Source organism: Cariama cristata, unplaced genomic scaffold, assembly GCF_000690535.1.
Source record: "Cariama cristata isolate BGI_N322 unplaced genomic scaffold, ASM69053v1 scaffold18176, whole genome shotgun sequence".
In the NCBI taxonomy this organism is placed as follows: domain Eukaryota; kingdom Metazoa; phylum Chordata; class Aves; order Cariamiformes; family Cariamidae; genus Cariama; species Cariama cristata.
In genome coordinates, this window is record NW_009622873.1 from 1 (window position 1) to 18,488 (window position 18,488).

Genomic DNA, 18,488 nt, shown 5'->3' on the forward strand with positions numbered 1-18,488 from the left:
ATATTCATAATAAATTCTGGTTTTGCTAGGGTGTTACATTTTTTCATATGTAGTAGATTAAATAATTTTTTTGTGTGCAAATTTAAAATATGATCTTAACTATAGAGCTGAAAATTATGCCTCTACTAGCTCCTGGGAAGGTTGCTTCCTCATAAAATGTACCTGAAAAGAGTTACTTTGTTAGAAAAATATTTGCTTTTCTCCTGGCAGTGGCAGTTTTCTTCCACCATTGCTCAGTTTTCCTGCAAATACCTGTTTTATAAGAATCTAGAGCTCCAGGAAAAGTTATTACTTTATGCAGCAGGAAGCACTTCTTTGTGTTGAATCCTGCACAAGTGACTAATAGGAGTTATGATTAATTTCTTCCTGAGAAAATTACTACTGTAAATGGAATCTGGCTGGTGTTTCTGCAACCAACTATAATAGTCTGGATTAGCGAATGGTTGCTACCCTTGAAAGACTGATCAACTGTTTTATTGGAAAAAAAAAAAATTGAATCATGATTTTAAGTTTACTAATAAGATTTTTATGGCAGGGATTGTTGTCTTGCCTAAAGTTCTTATTGTGCCTCGGACAATCAGATTTTAGTCCATGGTTAGTACATCAAGTCACTGTTGTTGTAGTACATGAAATTTCTGAAGGCCATCTTTTGGCAGTTAAGAGGTTATGTTATATTCTAAAGATTATTTTTTTCCTTTGTGTATAAGCAGTCAAGATGATGCCAAATTTGTACTTTTCTCATTAAGACAAATTTACTGTGACACACATGACATTTTATAAAAATCTATAATGTGATGTAATGACTGAAGAGGTTCAGAATAAATTTTGAGGAAATTAAATGGTACTGAAATAAGCCAATTCTGTAAAACCGAGTAACAACCATTTCTGTAATTGCTATTTCTAGCTATTGATTATAACTTATAGTAACTGACTGACGTGTTGCTATGGTTTCTTGAAAGCTACATGCACTAATTGATGTAATCAAATAGAGAGAGAAATAGAATTTGATCTTTTCAAGACTGTGTTTAAAAGCAGTTAACTGATTAGAAAAATGTAGTTCATTGCTTGTCCTGTCCTTCTGAACTAAGTCAGGCTATTCAATGTTTCTGTGTATTGGTAAATAAGAAAGCTTATAGTTTTTAGAATCTACTACTGTGTATTAAACATTAAATTTGTCTATGGAACTCCTAGTAATTTTAAAGAAAAATATAGCAAACTTGCAATTCTTGCAGTCCTGTAGTGGCTATGGAGTTCTACATCTGTACTGCTGACTGTAACATTGAGCACTTCCAGATGTGGATTATTATTTTCTTTAAGGAATTCTTTATTCTTGTGGAAAATTGTGAGGAATTCATCCTGTTCCAAACAACAGGAGATTGTGCCAAGTACCTCTGTTGTCAAATCTTGATGGAAATCTCACTTTTAACCAACCACTTTAGGAGATTCACTTAGTCAGAAGACTTGGATTTTACCTGAATGTGTTTGTGTACCCCATAGCACTCAAATTGGATGTGAGAAAGTAATATGTTAATTTCTGCTGTATGGTTTCATCACAGATTAGTATATTTATCTGTGTGACTTGCTCATCAGTGTATACCTCCAGCTGGCAGTGATCTAAACTGTACTAATTGCTTGAGATGAGGAAGAAACTCTCCCATGGGCAGGTTCCGCATAAATGCTCATTGTAAAAGGGAAGGAGGGAATCCTCGCACCTTGTGCCGATATGGGTTGCTTTTGGATGCAAACTATTGGTCTGGCTTATTGACCTTTCCTGTTGTGTGTTCCTTTTAATTTTATTTACTTTCAGCCAAAATTGCATTCCATAAATCATGGCACTGTGTATTGTGGCAGAGATACTGTAAAGGTCTTACTAATTCTTCTGGATGAAGAAGCTGTTAATCCTCCTACCCAGAACAAAGCAGAACTATTATATGACAATGAAAACTTAAATTTGTTTGGAATCACCTCTGTTTTGACACTGTTTAGGTGAGTATTAGAAGGATTTTTGTGTTTGTATTGGCTTTGGTTATTTTTAAAGGTCTTATACTGAGTGGCTAACAAAGCATTGATATTACTTACACAAAGCAAATGACGAAAGGGCAGTCTGTTGTGAGGTTAGCTGTAAAGGGAAAGTATTCTTAGAACAGTCTCAAGTTCTCAAAAGTATTCTACCTCCTCATTCACACTTTCTGTATCTTCCAAGATACTTTTGTAATATAGACTTTTTGAGCTAGTACATTTCTGGGCTGCATAAAACCTGTGAAGGAAGATCCTTTGCAACAAACCTTCCAAATACCCACCTCTTAAGTTGAGTTTGAATTGCTAACTTCAAATACTGTCTGTTCAGTAGCTAACTAGATTACATTAAAATTGAAGATGCTTCGTTTGTCTAGCTATGACAGAAGAGTTTTTTGATTATATCCTGTTTTCTTCCTATGTTGGAATTCTTTTGTGGAGACAGTTTTAAATAGTTAAATAGTTTTTCATATCATGATCCTACAATCAGGTTTGTATTGCACAAAGGATGTTGAAAGAAATTCAGAGGCATGAAGATTTATTAATAGGGTCTGTAATTGATGGCAAACATTGACTTTAATCGTGACAGTTGCTTTTGGGGAAGAATAAAATCAAAAGAGGAGGGATAAGGAGAGGAGAGGGAAGATAAAACTCTCCCTGGTGGTCAGCTGGGAAGTAAAGCAGCCAGAGTTCCCAGACAAGCATCCTGTGTAGTACAGTGGTTGGATCCCCAACAGTGCTTTTCCCAGGGTAACTATATTGTCTTCATAAGGACCTGCTCAAACCCCTTGTTGGTTGTCCCCACTTTTGGAGCATCTGTTCATCAAAGCAGGGGCTGCGTGGTCAGTTGCTTATTAAGCTCTGTGCATGCATGTTTTTGGGTTCCCTAACATAAAAGAACAACTACAATGAAAAGAGTAGGAAAAGTGGGGAAGAAAGGGGTGTTTCTTATGCTGATGGCAGATGTTTTCTGTGAGAGCCCACCATAACAACACCATCTGAGTGTGCAGGTGCAAGGCTGTGAGGATAACAGCGAGGAAAGAGAAAAACAGTGATAGGTCCTAAATTGGAAGATTAAGGATCCTAAAAGTCAAAGAATTTAAGGGTTCCATTATATTTGTCATTTGACCTCTTTTATGAAACCAAAGGAACAAGCACATTCTAATAAAATTTAAAAGAATTCATTTCAGTAATAGAATTCTAAATAAACCTGTAATAATTTTTAATACAAAAGGCAGCTTATAACAACATATTGTGGACTATTTCTTTCAACTCTGGAATATCTGTGGATAGCTGTAGCTATACATTTCTATTTCATTATGCAACAAGCTGAAAATAACCCTGATTTCAGCCTCTTATTTTTCTATTACTTCAGATTCAGGAAAATTGATCCACATTACTTATTAAATTGTTTCATTAGTTTAATAAACCTCATCATGGTTGTATTTTTATCAGAATGAAAAGGCACTTAATCAGATTTAAGTTAATGCTCTTCTGAATTAAACACTGCTATTATTCAGAGCTAGAAACCTTGATTTTTTTTAATTCTTTTTTTTTAAAGCTACTCTTTAATTTAAAATGGGGTTTAAGCCCCTTATTTCTGAATAAGAGTGCCTACTGAGTACTTTGGTTTCACTTACCTCATTTGATTTTTCAGCTGAATTAATTTTTCTTGAATTTTCCCCGAAATGATAAGACCTTTGACTTAAAATCTTCTTGGTGTAGATGTAAGCAGGTACAATACCTATTCTCAGTTTTTATCAAATCTTTGTGTTCTGCATTTCTCTAGCAGCTTTACTGTAAGGCTCCAATTGCCTTCTGAATGTTGAACACAATACTACACAAGATAGTAGATAAGGTGGCACTCCGATCTGTATCAATGTACAGGTACCTCTATGGTACAGCACTTTTTTCTTAATGCTTATGTCTCAGATATTTGATCTAGAGTGTTTGCAGTCTTTTTGCCAATATTTTGTTAATAGTAAATCTGGAACAATTTACGGGATGAATGGTAGAACCTTTGGCAGTAAACGTCACTGCAGTTTTCGGATTCTTTTTGCTTATTTGATTCTGTGTTATCAGATTGTTGGTCACCTCATACAGTAGTTATTTTTTATGGTTTTTGATCATGATAGTTACTGTTTTGTTTTTTTTCACAATGCTTTTTGTCATTTCTAGATATTTCATTACTGAAGAATCCCAAAGTATGTTTAAAGTTTGTGGGTAGTTTTATCTGGGTTCTGGTCAGTTTGAGAGAGCACTTAGTATTCAGGTGAAGACTGAGGTTAAACGAGAGCACCTCAGGAATTTTTCTTGCTTTGTTTTACTCTTCTTTTAATAAACTTCTAGATCAATTGAATAGCTTTGTCTCTGCACTGAAATCCTGCAAAAAAGCTACTGCTGAGAAGCAGCTACTGTGTTTAACTTCTTGTTGGCTTTCTTTAATTAAAAATATTTTCATTGTAATTTGTGAAATGCATGCAGATTGGAGAACTGAAAGTGTAAACACTGACAGTACATTCTCAGTGTTTTAGAACATCCTAACCAAGTTGAAGTTTTCTTACTTAGTCTGTCCTTTAGTATATCTGTCACGTATTTTCCTTCTGTAAGCACCTCATTTCAATCTTCTGGAAAATATTCCTTTTAGATATGCATTATAGAAGTTTAAATAAAATTATCTTTTTTTATTATTATTTTGAAGCTGCATACAAGGCAGAAATGTGCTATTTTTCCCATAGCATTTTTAATTTTTTTAAGCAAACATAAAAATGTAGTGATGATATTGAAGTCAAAGTAAGGTGATTCTCATATAATTAATGACATTATTTATGGTTTAGAGTTAAATTTCACATGACCATAGGTTAAATATTTTTATAACTTTTTTTCAATAAATGTTCTTTTTCTGATTTTGCAGGTTCAACAGGTATTCAGGTTTTGGGACAACTTTTTGTTTACTGCCACTTTTTACATCATTTCCATCATCTTCCTATCCCGTTAATGTTAAAGACAGTCATTACTTCTTGCTCATTTCTTTTCTTGCTTTTTATAAATTCCTTCTATTTAAGGAATACCATGTTGATCTAGTGTACAAAACAAAGAATCTCTTAAAACCCATTTCTGTGGGCAGTGAAAAGGAAACTAACCTATCCATGCACTGAAGAAGCAGTGATAATTTAATCAGTTGCTTACCCTGAGGAATCATCAGTTGTTGGAAAAGTGGGATGCTGAGAACTTTGTCATTACAGGTTACAAAGAGGGCTCATAAACCAGAACAACCGTGTAGACGGGAGCATGCTGAAGCTATGTATATTGGGAATTTAAATAGCACAAAAATTGCTAAGTCCTGCAGAACTTTTGCACTACAGACAAATAGAAATAAATAAAGAATGAGCTAAATAAAATAAATTTTATTTATGGAATAATTGAATAGAATGAGCTAAATAAATCAGAATAAGAATGAGTTATTTTTGAAAAAAAAACTGTCCTCATTTGCACACTAGCCTGACATAAGCATAAACAGCGAAGTAATTATTTACAGATGCACAGATTAGTTCCTATTTCAAGACTAAAAAATCGCCCTTATATACATCAATTTTTTTTTGTTATATGCATCAAAATTTTTCATGAATGTATGTAACTATTCACATATTGAGATATAGGACAGTGGAAGCATTTTGTTTGCGTGAGTATTTCTATTGAAAAGTCTGTAAATATGAGGAAAATTGTTTTGGAAGTCAACCAGATGCTATTCAAGAGAGTGTAAGTAGAATCGTGACTTGGTAACTCATCACCAGCATTACAAATAATAATGCTGTGGCTGCAGAATGACAATATTATAAACATACTGCAAAGTGATACCAGAAATTGGAACTGTAAGTTTGGTTTCATTATACTGTCTTCAGTTGTCACAGTACATGTGGTTACGTAGGAGAGGAGAAAACAAAGTAAGGCTTGGAGAGCAAAGTTGCTTGCCTTCCTGTTTCTGAGTAACTTAGTATGGTAAATATTTTTCTTAATTAATTGTTTTTACATGTTCTAAGTACTTATTATCATTTCTTAATATAGATCTCCAGCACAATCCAATGGATCTTCTACAAAACCTCATAGACAACATATGCAAAAGTCTATGGATGAAAAAAAAATTAAGGTACTGTGTAGGAGTTGCCATGTGATTACAGATGCACTGAAATAATAACGCTGAAATGAAAATAACAGTGTTAAAATTCTCAAATACTTGGCTGAAATGTATCCCATAGCTACAGAAATGTAATTGTGATTAACTTGTGGTAATTGGCCCAACTCAAACAGTGTTGTAATATGAATGGAAATGCCTAAACGGCCAGAAGAAAAAGGCTTGAAGTTTTAAAAGTACTTCCTAATGAAGATCTCTTAATGGAGATATACCGAGTTAATCTATAGCTCTTCATTTAGCCATCTTGTCTATATCACGACTATAGAAATAAAACTGAAGCTGTGTGAAAACAGAGATAAAACTGAACACAGGCACCTGATTTCAGTTCTGATAATATAGGCATTCTAAAAGTGTAATAATGACTCTTTGATTGCCTTTTTTTTTTATTGATGCTCTTTATTTGTAACATTCTGAGGACATTTCCATAGCATTGCTTTGTGAATGATAAAATAAAGATGCTGATGTTTGCTTTTTTGTAGATTAAATGGAACATTACAGGAGTATGTTGGTATTGGGAGTGGCACTATTCAAAAGAACAACTTCAGTCTTCCAGTGTACTGCATGTTACACAGTCTTTTTTTCTCACAATTGTCAACTTGAATGTTGGGACTATGGAAAGAGGCAGAGGCTTGTATCTTCCACAGAATTTCAACAGAGCTAAATAAAAGTAGTGACTTAATATTTTTTCCAAACTTAGTCCTGACAACAGGTAAAACCACAAATATATTGATATTTAAGGAAGAAAACAGAGATGTTTTAAGCCATCAGAATTAGTTCTAGAACAGCACAACAGAAAATACCTCTCTGCCACTGGACATGAGGGGAATTTTAACATATTACATATATGAGAAGTAGAAAGCCATTAAAAGGAAGTAAAATGAAAAGCACTGTCAGTGTTTCCAGCATGTGTTTTAAATATACTCCAACTTCATTCTGAGTGCTTTTTTTGGAATGGGAGTGGGGTGGATGATGGGTGCTTTGGATACATGCACTAGTTAAAGTGAAGTTAAAACTCATAGCCAAATTATGAAAGATTGAAGTTGATAAAGGATCTTCATTATATTAATTTTTTTGATAAACAGCATATTTAAATTTCAACTTTACTCATCAGATAGGAAAAAATGTGATATGCTGTTTGCATAATACATTGAAATGGATAGTTTTCTAATCTAAATGGAGGTTTTGTAATTGCATTCATGAATAGCTGTGTTCAGTATCATGGTACAAAAATTATTATCTGAAAGTCATTATGTGTCACATACGAGACCTTTACTGGAAACTTACAAGATTTTTGACAGAAACTATATAAAATGAGTCTTGAGACTGATTCATATTATGAAAGTATTTTAACTTTTTTTGGAAATGCTTTTTTGCTAATCAAAAATACCAGCTGGTAGGTAATACCAGCTAGGTCCCTGTCTTTCCTTTCCTTTCTCTTTCTGTACCTTCTTTGTGGATGAATACATCTACAAATAGAAGTTCAGCTATCATCTTTATATGAACAGTTCATGGATCTACATCAGACCTAAGTGTCCCTTCTGTCAAAACTGACGTCTTTTGTTACTTCTATACCATCCTGTGAATACCCAGCTGTTGATCTTGAGGCGGTATGTCTATCTTTGCTGGTATATTTAACACTGAGGATGGTGTCCTACCTGTTACTTTTTCACTCCATAACACCTCTGGAATATATTCTTCTCTATCTGTATGTCCATTCAAGTATAATTTATTAAATGTTCACTTTGCTTTTTGACGTGTTGCTGTGTATTTTTCTTGGACTTGACAGTTGCAGCTTTGGCCTATCGTTCTTCACTGAGATTGCTGTACAAAAAGTTGTTATCAAAGTGATTAGATGCTAGATTTCGTTCTTCCGTTCGCATCTCAATCTGTTCCTTTAAGTTGTAGTACATATAAGCTACTTGTTTTAACCTATCCTAACCCATTGATTATTTCTGATTTGCTGCTTTGAGATATCTGTCCTCGCTTACATTCAGCCTGCAATAGCAATCTTCATTGTTTGTTAATTTTCAGACTAGGTCTTTCAGCTGTCTGTTTTATGCTGTTTCTTATGACTGAAGAGATTTCCTATAGGTATCTGCAGAACTCATTATCCTCCTTTAAAACCTTTTTCAATATCTTTAAATCAACCTCTCCCCAAAACTTAGCAGTGCTTTGTGTTGAGATGGATGCCCGTTACAATGACTAGTTTCAGTTCCTTTCATGAATCTGTATATTTCTTGTCTCAGATTGTAATGTCTCTTCGTAGAAATGAATTTTGTTCTGTCTTTACTGTGCAGCACATAGCACAATGAATTCCTTGTCCATGACCACAGATTTCTAGTGCTGTAATAATCTTACACTGAATATCAGTCTTCATTATTACTTCATATAACCATCTTGAAGTGTGTACAGGTTGCATGTAAAATTCACAGTTTTAAATTTTGTTGTGTAATGCATTTGTTTTAACAATTGACTTGAAAGTGATACCATACGTTTGGTTTTTTGAATAAGACAACAGTAACATAATGTTTCTTCTCGATGTCAATGATTTTTCTGAGAAGTTTCTTATGCAGTATGTGTGATGGTAGCATTAGTTCCATAAAATTATCTTAAGGACCTTTTTATCATGCTGCTTGTGATCAGTGGTTAGATAGTTAGCCTATAGTACAAATTAATGATCTCTCATTAGAACTTGTCCCATAAAAGTCTACTTTTCCATAATATTTGAGAGGGGAAGAAAAACACAGTAGTGATGATTAGTTTGGTTGTATGCTGAGTCCCATCAAGATGTATGTGTTAAGTAAAGAAATATAGGAAAATCTAGAAAGTGAAATGAGAAACACTTCTCTAAATTAAAAGAAACAAGCAAACCAAACAAAAAACCCCAAACAAACAAACAAAATCCAATGAAAAAAATGGGGGGGGGGGCAGAAATCATTATGCCTGCTCCTTCCTTAAGAGGAACTGATCTCTGAACTTCAGAATTATGTGGAGGAGTGCAGATTGATAACATTTAGACCTAGGGCACAACATCATACATATGTTTTTAGCATCTAAAAATATTGAGAGTGGATAAAGTAAATGAATAGCTATGAACTGGAATTGGTGTTTAAAAGAAATCTGTGGGTATTTCCATTGTGCCAAAACAAATTCCTGGCAACAGTGAAAGACACAGAAATATTTTTGTCTTTCAGTCCTCATTAAATACTGGAAGAGATGCAGAAACATCACCTAACTATAACGGCATTTGTTAGGAGGCAAAGCTGTCGCTCTCATCTCTTGAGGAGAAAGAAGTCTGGGGAGCTAGCATGTTGCTGTTTTTTCATTCCCTCTAGCAGAAGTAGGTAAGAGTAATAAGAAGCAGCTCAATCTTGCTTTGAGAGACAATTTAGGGTTTCAAGTTTGATATCTATTGTTTAAGTGAACTGTCTTCTGGTGAATGGTATTTTGTGGAAGGAGTCTTTAGTTCAGAAAGGTCTATAGAACATCTGTTGAGTTATGTCTCTTGTCAGTTGTCCTCATCACTCCTTTCTGCTTTATAAAAACATGTAGAAAGTTTAATTGGACAAGAGAGAGGTTATTTTATCTAAAAAGGGATCATCCAACCTTATGTCTACTTTTTCAAATTATACTTCCTTTATCTGAAATGGTTGGATACCCTATTGTTTGAATACTTATTTTGTTGATTTTGATGGGGTTATGTAAGTCCTGCTTATTGGTGAGGGAGAGGAATGGAAGGACTGTTACAATCACCTACTTTGTTTAGATTAAAGAGCAACTTAAGACAACAAAAGTGTTCCATAGTAAGATTTTTGTCTTTCTTCTGCACCAGAAAAGATTAATTAGACTTTCAAGTTGTAGGTAAAATACTGTTCCTGAACTAATGGGATTGGGTGAAACTGAGAACTTTAGGAGTTAAGAAGGAAGGAACAATAGCTCTTAGGCTGTGATAGTGCAATATATGAGAGAGTAACAGATTTTTTTTTTTTTTTTTTTTTTGGTAAACTTAGGATTGTTTTGGGCTTTTGATACATTGTTTTAGAAATCCTGCTGCATTGTTAACACATTTACCCTGAAACAGCTGCAAGGACTTTCAGTAGTTTGGCATGTTTTTTTCTTAATGTAACTGGAGACAACCTTTCCTATATGAGGCACTATTTCCCTCCAATTGGGAACATAACTGTAGTTTTAGTTTTAAAAAGAACTTGTGGCTTAAGAACTCTAACAAATCTTGGCATGCTTGAAGTTCATTGTAATTTTACTGTGTATAGAAATCCTTCCAAGGAAAAAGCTCCACAAAGCAAAAAATCCCAGTCTGCCTTTCTCATGTGACTTGCTCATGCCTATATAAAATGACTTAATATCTAGCTTCATGCACTGCTGTTATTTTTCATTGCTTACTTCTCTAAATACTGTTATTTGAGATAATTGTTTTGCCTATTTGTTACTCCAGTACGAATAAACTGTGACTTGGAAAACTATCAAGAGGAACTTATCAAGAGTTTTCTATATGCCCATTATAATTGTGAGCAGAAAATTCATAGTAATAGAGAAAACAATCTTCTTCAGGTAGTAGTCTCATCTATTGTGGCAAGAAATATTTATTTCTTAGTGAAATATAATTATGGAGAACACTAAGCTGACTAGTAGTTTCAATGTGTAAGCAGTATGCTAAAAATGAGTATCTGGAGGAGAAAGGGCAAGGGGAGATAAAGGTTATGTTCAGCACAAAATCTGAAGAAAGACTTTATTATTAGTGTCAGTTGATAAACCACACTTGTGTAGAAAATACCATTTTGATTTCTACAAGACCCCTAAACTACTTTCCTAGGACCCATAGCTGTGAGTTTTGAGTACTTTTGAAACCCAATAATGAGGTGATGTGAGGCTTAATGTTCTCAGAACAGTAGTAGGTTAATTTGGGATAGCAAAAGTTTGGTACAATGTTATGCTAAAAAAATTTTGATAGTTTCAGTACAATAAGAGCTTGCTATTACCTCAGCTATTCAGGACATTTTTCATGTTTGAATAACATGATGCCTTGGTTTGGCAATGATACTTACCATTTATTGTTTTGTTACTCTTCCCTTTGCTCTCTTTTACCTTTTTCAACTTTCTCTTTCAACTTACCTTTAATGTTTTTTTCTAAAATAAAAGGACAAGGGTAAGGGTGGAGAAAAGACATTTTCTCTTTTTATCTCTTTTCCTCTTCCAAATAGTACTCTAATTGTTTGGCTTGAAAATAAAAACATGTGTTTGTTGTTACTGATGTAGGTTTTCAAATTCTATTATGCCATTCCAGTGTATAAAAACCAAATCTCAACATTCTTAGTGACTAAATATTGGCAGTACTGTCTGTATGCAGATGCTGGAGGGAGATCTGGAATAGATTATCAACTAACTCTTAGAAATAAATACAGCAAGCACCATTAATATTTCATATAAAACCAAATGTTTTATATTGGGATCTCAAACAACTGAAAAACTTCTGTAGATATAGAAGTCAAGGTGGAAGAATGTCCTGCTTTATCTATTTGTTAGGACTATTAATTGACCTATGTGTGCTGAAACACTGTCTTAAATTCTATCATACTTTCTTCCAGCTGAACAGCAATAGCAGCAAACCCCGTTTTCTGAAATGTAGCCGAATTTTTTTCTTTGTATAGGGATGACAGCAACATCCCACTTGTTTGTGAAGAGGAGAGGGGATAGTAAGTCTGAGGTCATTGCACACTATTTGTGTGCAACTACTTCATTAGCCAGTTGAGCTCAAAACATATTTTTGTTCTCCCAGAGCTGTGGGTCATTGCAGTGGTGCCCTCAAAGCAGGGATTTCAGGGATTTCAGGGAATTTGATGTAAAAGAGCTCTAATTTCTAAGAGCTATTTCAAGCTGTTGCCAGGCTTTATTATGTGTGTTTCAATCAAGTTTTAAGTTGCTCTTTTTTCTTTAAAAACATTCAAGTGAAACTCTGCTTTTTAATTCGGTGCTAGACTTGTGCTCTTTTGTTCTGCCTTCAGGCTGTTAAAATTTACTTATTGCTTCCTCACTCAATGTAACACAGTTGTCTTTTACTAGTGAGTATACATTCCTAGACTAGTTGGGAAGTTTGACTACTTTGACAAATTTAGTCTTGCAGTTTTGATTTATATATGCCATCTAGATTAGTACTAGCATCAGCTGAAACAGTCATATTTGGTAGAGCTTTGTATACTGTTTGCAGATGACTAAATGGTATGTGATGCAACAGAGTGAAGTCTCGAGGCATATTTCAAGCTTCAGTGAAGTTGAAACAGACAGGTGGGTTCGTGCTGCAATTTTTTCAGTATTTCAGCTTGACTTCTGTCCTTTGACTCCACATATTCTAATCCCTGCAAACTGAATTAGTGAAGTGTTGGATGGGGGTGGTTAAAAGAAACCTTGATGTCTCAAAAAATAACTGGATTTATTGTTGGTTATAGAATGGTAGCTATCACACTTTCTTGCTCAAGTCTGATGTTCTTCGTGCTGTCTTTGTTATAGCTTCATCAACTCAGCACAAATTGTAGGTCATTTGCCTCTTGCAGTGTTTATATGTGATGGAACTCTGTGCAAGTTATTGTGTGTAGTTTTTTGATATGTGTCATTTGCTGAACAGTAATTAAGGGAATTTTAAAGGACTAAGATGAAATGTTTAAAAAAACAGCAAATACAGGAAAATATTTTTTGTTAATATTATAGTAACCTTAAGCTTGAAGAAAATGTAAGCCCCTTATTCTGAATATTGTAATTGTACTTTGGATGTTTAAGTTTAAACTAGATTAACGTTGCATTTTAATTGTTTCAAATTCTTAAGCTTGTTCAGAGTATAAAGTTAATAACTTACACTTAATGACTCGGTGAGCTGAGGCATAAACTTGAAGCACATAAAACCTTGTAAATGTCTATGTATATAGTCTTACCTTATGGTAAATGTTTTAAGTACAGGGTAGATTAACACTTAAAAAAAGATCAGAATTGTTGAGAGTCAGGCTGGCTAGTTCTCCCTGTTAAATCTGCCTTTCTTTCTCAGGCTAATATCTGGCACAGATAAATTGCTGTTTGGGAGTAATGGGCAACTGGGAAAATTGGATCTTTTTAACTCTTGAAGGGAATACTGAGGTTTAAAGTAAAACTATGTATGTACAGACATATTAAGTCAGGAAAAAACCCTATGTTTCTGTAAATAAATAGCTTTTTTTTTTTTTTCCAAAACCACTAAGTATGTTCACCTGGCCAACTGCAGCATCATGAAGAGATACTTAGGTTGCATCTCAATGATAAGCTAAGAGACTCTAGCTTTTTATGTACATGAAAACAATATCTGATGAAAGTGGCATAAATTGTGACTGAATTCTGTGGATGAAGGCCCCTGTGAAAGGAGGTTTCTGGGAATGTATTTTTTTCTTTCTGTCTAAATCTGAGATTTTGAGCTGGAAGGAAAACGTATCAATGAGGCTCAAACCTGAACTGTAAGATTTAAGCATGCTTGTGTTAAGAACAAAAGTAGACTTGCATAATGAAAACTTTTAAATTGGAAAAGTGGCTGTAAACCTCTTATTTGACAAATCATTCCTTTTATATATATAGCAATGTTTCTTTTGTGACAATGTTTCTTGCTTTTGCTTCTTCCTGATATTTGTACTGTAGCACCTGTTCAGCTCAAATTTGTTTGAATTCATCTATGCTGTTGTAATAGAATTATTAGCTAAAAATCATTATATATTGTAATTATCTGCTCTGTGCTGTATGTTTCAACATACTTTGTATAATCCAGTAGACTTTCAAATGGAAGTGAGGACAGAATTTGTCTTGCAGAGTCTATAGGATTTGTGATAAATTGGCCAGAAAGTACAAAGCTTGACCCTGAAATTCTAAGCTGATGTGAAACAGTAACTTAAGTGTAAAATGAGGAAGTTTGACCTGCAACCAATGATTACATTAAATATGGATATATTGAAAAATTTTATTTAATTTTTTGTAGTTGAGCCAAATATTTTGATTTAGCTGTGCTATGAGATTAGGTTCCCTGCTTCGAAGACTAGGAGGTGGAGATGTATCTGGTTCTGCATGCTCAATAGTGTTCTTCAATACTGTAGATTTCTGGCAACTTACGCTATAGGAGTATATTTTGACAAATGTGCAGTTAGACGTTAGCATTCAATGAGAGAAGTGGCTTTATTTTGTAAATTGGAAAACTGAAATTTGCCAAAGTTCTGCAATAATACTTTATGTTGAAACTTAGCTTATTATCTATCATTCCTTTTCAGTGTTGCTCTTATGCTTCCCTCTATGTCTAAATTGGTTAAGTGGTGACACTCATCCTATACTTGCCATTTATGAACTGACATCTCAAAGACGGTGACCTGTAGAAGTATGATAATTGACTGTAATAGCTATGACAGCCACTCAAAATGGTAGAGTCTGCAGTCTATCAAAAGAGGGGGTTAACTTTCACAAAAAAATCTTGGGTTGAAGGTTTAAAACTTAATGTGTAACTTTCTGAAAGAGATGAAAAAAGATTTTTATATTATTTTAGGACTTTAAAAGCCTTTGAAAGCCTTTACACTTTGTAAATGATTACTTCATAAATATTTTTTGTGTGAGTTTACTCCATTTTTGTAGTATTTTATGTGATCCAATAGCTTTCAAAACAGAAGAATGGAGAAACTTATTATTTTACTAGTCTTCCAGGTGTTGTCTTTTACTCTTGTAAATAATTAAAGCTCATACAAGATTGCTATTTGCAGACGAAGCAATCTTCAATCAAATCTCAGTTTGCATGTACATATAAAAATGACTTGAGTGGAATAAAGGATCAGCATTTCCTCAGCAGTAGCCAAATTCCAACCTGCATACCTTCTGCACCAAAGCAACATTTAAAAGCTGATTATCTCACAGGTAAGCTGTAGGAGGATTGAATAAGTAAGTATGATTGATAACATTTGAAATATTAGCTAACAAGGCTTTAGTAAAACTCAAGTATAAATATCTTTTAAAGAAAAAATAGACATGTGTCATTGCTCTGTGTATGCTATGAGTTAAATGTCTTTGCATTAATATTGTAATGCTAACACTTTGAAAACATAAATCTGTTTGGAAAATATGTGTTAATGCTATCTTGAGATAAAAAAATTGATACTTTTTATATACATTATATAATGTTTCTTCTTATTTTACAAAAGCTTAGTGAAATTTCTGGTTTTGCCATAAATAAAAGGGGAAAAATTTGTTTTACTCCACTATAAACCATATCATATATACAATTTCTAGGCCCTTTAAGCATCTTTTCCAATATCTTAGTTATAAATCCACTTCCCTAAGTTAGTTGCTATTGCATGTTTTTGAGCAATGTCATTTTAAGTTGGCAATACGCTTTTGAACACATAGCAAATGTAACTGCAATGACCATCATAGTTTTGTTTTGCTGATAAAGCACTAGTTTTGATTTTAAAAAAAAAAATCACTTGACAGTCCTCTGATAGAAAAAGGATGAATAATCCCAGGTAACTTTTTATTTCTTCACATATATTTTTGATGTTCTTACGTGACAGAAGGTATGAATTCATGTCTTGATGTACCAGTGCTTGGAACTATTTCCGAAAATGTTCACCAGAGTAGAAGTTATACAGAAATGGAAAAGCTGAGTTGTCAGCCAAGAAACAAGAACTCCAAAAATGAACAGATGGATTTGAATAATGACAAAGTAATCTGTGATAAGGAAAGTGAACCATCTTTGCAAAAAAATGCTAGAAGACCTAAGACTTCAAATAACCCTCAGAAGGAATTGGACAGCAAAATCAACAGAAAAAGAAAACACAGCAAAACTGCAAGCAAGAAAAAGTTAATTGCTGGTCAGGCAAAATTAACTCATTTTTTTCGACTATAAGTTTTTGGTTTGACATACGTCATACGTTGACATTCAGAAACTGTAAAATCTTGTGAGAAGGGTGAAATTCATGAATTGCTTCCTTTCATACTCAAATAAGTGGACGTAGCTTGTGTGTAATATTAGACAAATACTTACAAATCTGGATTATGCAGAAGTTGTTTATTTTTTGATAACAATACAGCATTAGTAATTACAGCTATGTTCTTTTTTGGTAATGAATTATATTTCCCTCTACAATGAAATAGGAAAGTATTTTTGGATGCATATGTATAGCCACACTAAAACACAGTAACTTCAAATTAAATTAATAATAAAATGTTTAATCTTCAAAGAAGGTGGTGTAGATCAGTAGTTATCAGACTTGCCAACAAGGTCGATAAACTCTTCCCAGCATACACCTGAGCACTACAGGAAAAAAAAAAATATCTGAAAGTTTAAATCATCAGAGAGCTAGCACTCTTTATGGCCTCTGGAAATACTAATTTAATAAATTTAACAAATGCTTCCTCCTCTGTGCACTGAATCACAATAGACATGGAGTTTGTAAATGAACCGTTATCTAATTGCTATGTAGACACCACATTATACTTTGCCAGCGTGAAATGATTTTTGTGTAAAAATGAAAATGTACTTACTGTCAAAATCTCTTCTTCCTATAGGGAATTTAGCTGAATTTTCTTCATCTGCAGTCTCTCTTTCCTGTATTGATTCAATATTTTGAATTTCAGTGTCAACTGGAAAAGCCATGGCTCCCTTCAGTGCAAGATAAGGTAGTTGCTTTCTACCTAAGTTGATTGGCATAACATGATTTAAGAAATCATGTCTGGAACCTGTGTCCTGTTTTAAGGGAAAGCAAGGTTAGCAGTTTATCTTGAAATAAAATCGGTTGTGTTCACTTTTTATATTTGACTTTTTAACCTTTATACTTAGCAGTGCAACTATTTTATCTTTCAGAATGATATTTTAAAAGTAATGACCTGCATTACATCTTTGGCTGAAATGATTTTATGGTAAAGAACATGATAAAATAATGAGTCTTATATTTGGTGAAGTTAAAAGCCTGTTGCTGCCTATAGGGACATGCTGAAACAAACATAAATATAGGCTTTTTTTCCCCACAAGTTTTGGCTGCATATAGTTCTTTAAAAATCAGTTTTCTATTATTCAGTTGTCCAAGGTAAACATTTAAAATCTTGGAATTAGATACTTACAGTTGAAAATTTATTCTTGTCTATAGTATGCTAAATTGATATTTTTGTATATCCACCAGGTTATTGTTTTAAATTATTGTACTTGTTTTCTGAAGGGCTCTAAAGAGAATTTCCATTTTGCAGTTAAATCAAAAAGCAAACCTGAAAACTCACCAAAAACTTGATGTTTCTGTCATTCTCTTCATCCAAAACACTGCTGTCTTCAGTCTTATAATGCTTCAGCAAAGGTATAGCTCCTCTGTTCACAGTCCTATCTCCATTTCGGAGAGTTTTTCCTAGATTTAATGTGGTTAGCAACATATCTTCATCTTCTACCTTTTGCAGAGATTTTGAAACTGAGAATAGAAAACCTTGAGAAAAAAGAGAGAGAGAGATAATTAACATGTATGATGAGATATACATTCTTAGTTACTTAACACTTGCATAGAAGTTAAGCAGTTTTCAAATTTTAAGGAAGCTTTTCCAGTTGTAAATTAATATGTTCTCCATCTGTGCCCACTTTATATATTTTACAGATTGAATGGAAACTACTTCAATGGCTGATGAGTTCACTCTTTTAAAGTGACTCATATTAAGGAGTAACCTTTTCTATAATCCTTCTAATCCCATCTGTTGTTTAGAACTACTTAAACATTTCCTTAGCATGGATGTTTGTTTCTTTGTGTGTTTTAGAACAGCACAGATTAGTTCCTTTTGATGGATCAGTATAACAAAGTTCACAGAAAAAGTGATGTCCGTTTGTGTTGTTTGTAAAGCCTTACCTCCAGTTAAGGCAGTTTAAGAAAAGAAACTAATTACATAAGTAAGAAGGACTGTTGTAAAGCTGTGATCTATCATGATTTTTGATCAAAACTGATTCACTGAGGAGTTGAAAAGCTTGAAATTTAACAATAGCTTAGACTGCTACTGTGTTGGAGCTGAAATCATTAATTTGTGTTTCGATATCCATTATGTCAGGTTACATTATTCAGAACTTATGTCTAGAAATCTTTATTAATACCTAAGTAATAATATTTGTCTGCATTTTCTTTGTGAAAATGGACCTTTCCCAGCTACAAATAGAAAATAGTCAGATATGCTTGCTAAGAATGTAGAAAGAAAAGTAAACTTCAGTTTTTCATTTAAAAAGTCTTTGAAATCTACCTGTTTTTACCCTGTG

General features: G+C 33.6%; 2 protein-coding genes across 2 annotated transcripts; one reads left to right on the forward strand and one right to left on the reverse strand.

Annotated features, from left to right (window-relative positions):
- Positions 1-1,807: 1,807 nt before the first annotated feature.
- Positions 1,808-16,115, forward strand: PARPBP (PARP1 binding protein; the record flags this gene model as incomplete). The annotated part of the gene is made up of 4 exons (XM_009702522.1): positions 1,808-1,986; positions 6,082-6,163; positions 14,977-15,127; positions 15,781-16,115. Coding segments are annotated over 4 exons (747 nt in total), but the record flags the coding sequence as incomplete, so codon positions are not given.
- Positions 16,116-16,473: 358 nt separating this feature from the next.
- PMCH (pro-melanin-concentrating hormone) lies at positions 16,474-17,731 on the reverse strand. The gene is made up of 3 exons (XM_009702520.1): positions 17,483-17,731; positions 16,754-16,955; positions 16,474-16,523 (listed from the first exon to the last, which is right to left on the reverse strand). The coding sequence occupies exons 1-3, from the start codon at positions 17,729-17,731 to the stop codon at positions 16,474-16,476; spliced, it is 501 nt and encodes a 166-aa protein (XP_009700822.1).
- Between the last annotated feature and the right edge of the window lie 757 nt (positions 17,732-18,488).